Source organism: Vigna umbellata, chromosome 2 (genome assembly GCF_029865625.1).
Source record: "Vigna umbellata cultivar VRB3 chromosome 2, Vumbellata_1.0, whole genome shotgun sequence".
NCBI classification, from domain to species: domain Eukaryota; kingdom Viridiplantae; phylum Streptophyta; class Magnoliopsida; order Fabales; family Fabaceae; genus Vigna; species Vigna umbellata.
The window spans coordinates 12,802,401-12,806,320 of record NC_142166.1 but is presented as its reverse complement, the minus strand read 5'-3'; the positions used below and the strand labels follow the sequence as shown (position 1 = coordinate 12,806,320).

General features: G+C 35.3%; 1 protein-coding gene across 1 annotated transcript; it reads left to right on the top strand.

The window, feature by feature from the left end:
- The first annotated feature begins 381 nt into the window (after positions 1 to 381).
- Positions 382 to 3,549, top strand: LOC124841782 (protein EDS1-like). Its single transcript, XM_047318123.2, has 3 exons — positions 382 to 896; positions 1,410 to 2,189; positions 2,499 to 3,549. Exons 1-3 carry the CDS (start codon positions 585 to 587, stop codon positions 3,225 to 3,227), a joined length of 1,821 nt encoding a protein of 606 aa, XP_047174079.2. The 5' UTR covers positions 382 to 584; the 3' UTR covers positions 3,228 to 3,549.
- Positions 3,550 to 3,920: the final 371 nt, after the last annotated feature.

Genomic DNA, 3,920 nt, shown 5'->3' with positions numbered 1-3,920 from the left:
GAGTTGTATTAGAATCTTTTTAGAAATAAATATCAATAATTCATTTTGAAAATATTGTTTCAATCAATTTTATTATTTTGTATCCTTTTAATTATTACACTCTTATTTATCTAAATTGATAATATGATGATTATTAGAAGAAACAAAAGCAATTCACAATTATTACCTGTTTTAAATTTAAATTAAAAAAAATAAATTTATTTTCAGTCAAAACAGTTGCCAAACATTGATCCAATGACACTGCAAACACGGTCATATGGTTTACCAATACAGTGTGCGGGTTGGTCTTGGTTTGGCTCGTGATAGCATCATTAGTTTATAAAACAAGACATTTTAGTTACATGGTCTTGGTTTTATAGTACTATATACATACACGTATTCAACACTGATACTTGGCCCCATCATTTTCTTCATTGAACGGTGTATGTTTAAGTCAATGTCAACGCCTCAATGGTGGTCTTGATCCCATCTGATCAAATAGAACCATCTCTACTTGAGTGTTGAACATTCATCAGACTTCAAACTTGAAACCTTCTCACAAGTGGGGTGTGTAGCAAGAGGGTGAGAAGAAGCAATCATAGAGAATGGAAATGAGGGGAGAGCTTATTGAGAAGGCTTATGGTGGGTCTTTGAGGGCTCACAAATCACCAGACAGACCTTACCTTATCGAAAAGATCAGCAGAAACGACCCTTCTGAAGTTATCATCTCGTTTTCTGGATCAGGTGCTGTCAAGGATTGGTACTCTCAGAGAAACTTTGGTGAAACCAAAATAGATCTTAGTCTCTTTCCCTCACTCAGAAGCATTGGTAGCGATGAACCTGCTTTAGTCAATGAGACCTTCTTAAAAAGATTCCACGGCATTATTTCGTTGGCCAGACCATCACTTGCAGATGAGGTACTGTATCACACCAACCAACTCTCTTACCCTTATGATTTAGTTATGCAAAACATTACTTTTGAATTTTCTTGTGTTGTTAGACTTTGCCACTGTCACAAAGCTTCTGCATTTGTTAGTTATGTAACTGATATTCATTTGTCAACTGTTAGTTCCTTTATTTAAGGAAAGGAAAATGTTAATTAGTAGAAAGTTGCTAAAAGTATTGATACAATTGCCTTTTGGATCTATTATTAAATAAATTAGAACTCCCACGGAGAAAGAAAGAGCTTCATTTCACTGCATAAAAACTGATGCAACTATACTATTACTAACCAAATACAACAGTATCAAAATCTTTGAATTTATGATTGTACCATGTAATTATTTAGTATTAACGAGGTGTTACTGTTTTACTTGTTCGAAATCTGTCGAGAAAGGATGGATCAGAATCTAGCTAAGATTGGAACCGAACTCATTGTTAATTGGTCTTGCTTCTGATTTTTCACTTGTCTTACAACAACATTTCTGCAGGTGGAGAAAGCTATGGGTAAAAAGAAGAAAATAGTGTTTGCAGGGCACTCTTCTGGTGGTCCAATGGCCATTCTGGCAACCCTTTGGACCTTAGAAAAATACCAAGCTCCACATTCCCATGGGGGTATCCCTCCCCTCTGTGTAACCTTTGGTTCACCCTTAATTGGGAATCACATATTTTCCCATGCCACAAGGCGAGAAGATTGGTCTAGATACTTTGTTCACTATGTCATGAGATATGACATTGTGCCACGAATCCTCTTTGCTCCCCTCTCTTCCCTAGACCAATCATTTGAAGAAATTTCAGAGTCTTTCAACCCCAGATCCAGGTTTTTCTTGAGTGAATCAGTGGGAAGATCAAGTTCAATATTAGATTTCTACTTTACCATAATGTCAAATGCTGCCATTGTCACAAGCCATGATGCTTCTAAGCTAATGTGTATCGCAGATACCACGTTGGAAACTCTGGAAAATTTTATTCCCTTGAGCCCTTATAGACCCTTTGGCACTTACATTTTCTGCACAGGAAATGGAAATTTAGGGAAGAAAATTGCGATAACAAACCCAAATGCAGTTCTACAAGTCCTGTTTTTCTCTGCTCAATTAAGCACTGAAGCAGAAGATGCTCAAGTTGCCTACAAAAGCCTAAAAGAACATACAATTTATGGCACCGAACTGCAACAAATTGCAGCACAGAATTTTGTGCACTTAGATCAACAACAGCTCCAGAAGCTTCCTTTGTCTGAAGATGATGCTGGTGGCTCAAATGATCTTGGTCTGGTAAGTAAATTACTATTCATTAATCAATTATTGGAATAATATAGCTATGCACTATATATTATAATAAAATCCTAGCTATACGTTTCTTAACCATAAAAAGTTGTGGTTTTTGAACAACGATATACCTAAATCATTACCAAAACAATTGTCATACTCTAGCAAAATTTCTATTAAATGTTTAATGTTTTGGGCATATTGAACATACTCAATTTTTTTTCTTTGGGGGCATGGATTTTTCATTCTTTAGTGGATCTACCGTAGGAATTACAGAAGATATGTGTGTGATAATTGGTTTGTTTTGAATTGCAGAGCCCAAGAGCAAGACTGTGCCTTCGGGCAGCAGCAGAATTGGAGGAAAGAAAGTGTGAGAACGAGAAAAAGTTGAAGGAGAAGAGAAGTTTTATAGAGAAAAAGTTAACGAAGGAGCTTGGGGAATACAGAGAAATGTGGGCGCACCAAAGAGTAGGTTTTTACGATGGATTCAGGGAGCATAAGAAAGCTGAAGACTTCAAAGCAAATGTGACGAGGCTAGAAATAGCAGGTGTGTGGGACGAGATCATTGAAAAACTAAGAAATCACGAACTCCCAGATGAGTTTGAAGCCAATGAAGAATGGGTTGATCTTGGAACAAGGTGTCGGAAAGTAGTGGAGCCTCTAGACATCGCTAATTACTACCGACATGGGAGGCATTACGAGGATGATGCTTCTTCTTACATGGTTAAGGGAAGGCCAAAACGATATAGGTACCCTCAAAGATGGTTGGAACATGCTAAGAGAAGGCCACGAGAAGCTATCTCAACATCTTGCTTCTGGGCCGAGGTGGAACAGCTTCGCTACAAAACTTCTAATGGTGATGTTTCAGATAGAGATGTTGAGGAAAGGGTTGTGCGTTTGGTGGGTCAAATAGAAGAATGGAGTAAGAAAGAAGAACTGGATAAGGATGTGTTCTTGGAGGGTTCGACCTTCGTGAAGTGGTGGAGAACTCTTCATCCACGATACAAGAACCAACCCTACATTACAAGTCTTATCAGAGAGTGACACCAAACAAACTTGCATTGCAACTCCATTCTGCCACTCTGTTAATTGCCTGAGTGAACTTTTTTGTTTCCCTTGCTTCCTTCTCTTGCTGTCTTGTGTTGTTGGAGATAAATTCATTATTTTTTTTGTTTGTTCTATTTTCATTCACTACATAGATGTTCTTTTCCCTTTAAAGCATATATATGTAATACATAGATGGTCCATATTTTTCTATATAAATAGGAAAACGTTTTTTCAATAACGTTTCTCAAGGGTTTCTCTCTACACCATCATAGTCTTACTGTGGTGATTGAATAAAATTTACTTTTCAACTTACTTTTTACCCGTTTCTCCTACTTTCAACCATTTCATTCCATTATTTAAAAACTCTCTCTTTGATAACTAGACGATGCACTTGCCATTTCTAAGAAAAATCAAATTATTAAATAAACAAAAATAAAATAATTAAACAACACAATAAATAAAAAAAAATGACTACAAAAGTAAACAAATATCTAAAAAACATACAAACGTAAAGAAAAACAAAATAAACTTATTTAAAAAAAAGTTTACCCAAACAAATTATAAGCATATCTAAAAAATAAATAAAATATTATTTTAAATATCATATAATTATATAAATTAAAAAACTATAAAAAAAACAAACATTATTATTTTAAAAAGATTTAATTACAAATATATTCCATAAATTAA

Coding starts and splice junctions, on each gene's coding strand:
- LOC124841782 (XM_047318123.2), top strand. CDS start 585: ATGGAAATGAGGGGAGAGCTTATTGAGAAGGCTTATGGTGGGTCTTTG. Junction 897..1,409: donor GACCATCACTTGCAGATGAG/GTACTGTATCAC, acceptor ACATTTCTGCAG/GTGGAGAAAGCTATGGGTAA. Junction 2,190..2,498: donor GCTCAAATGATCTTGGTCTG/GTAAGTAAATTA, acceptor TTTGAATTGCAG/AGCCCAAGAGCAAGACTGTG.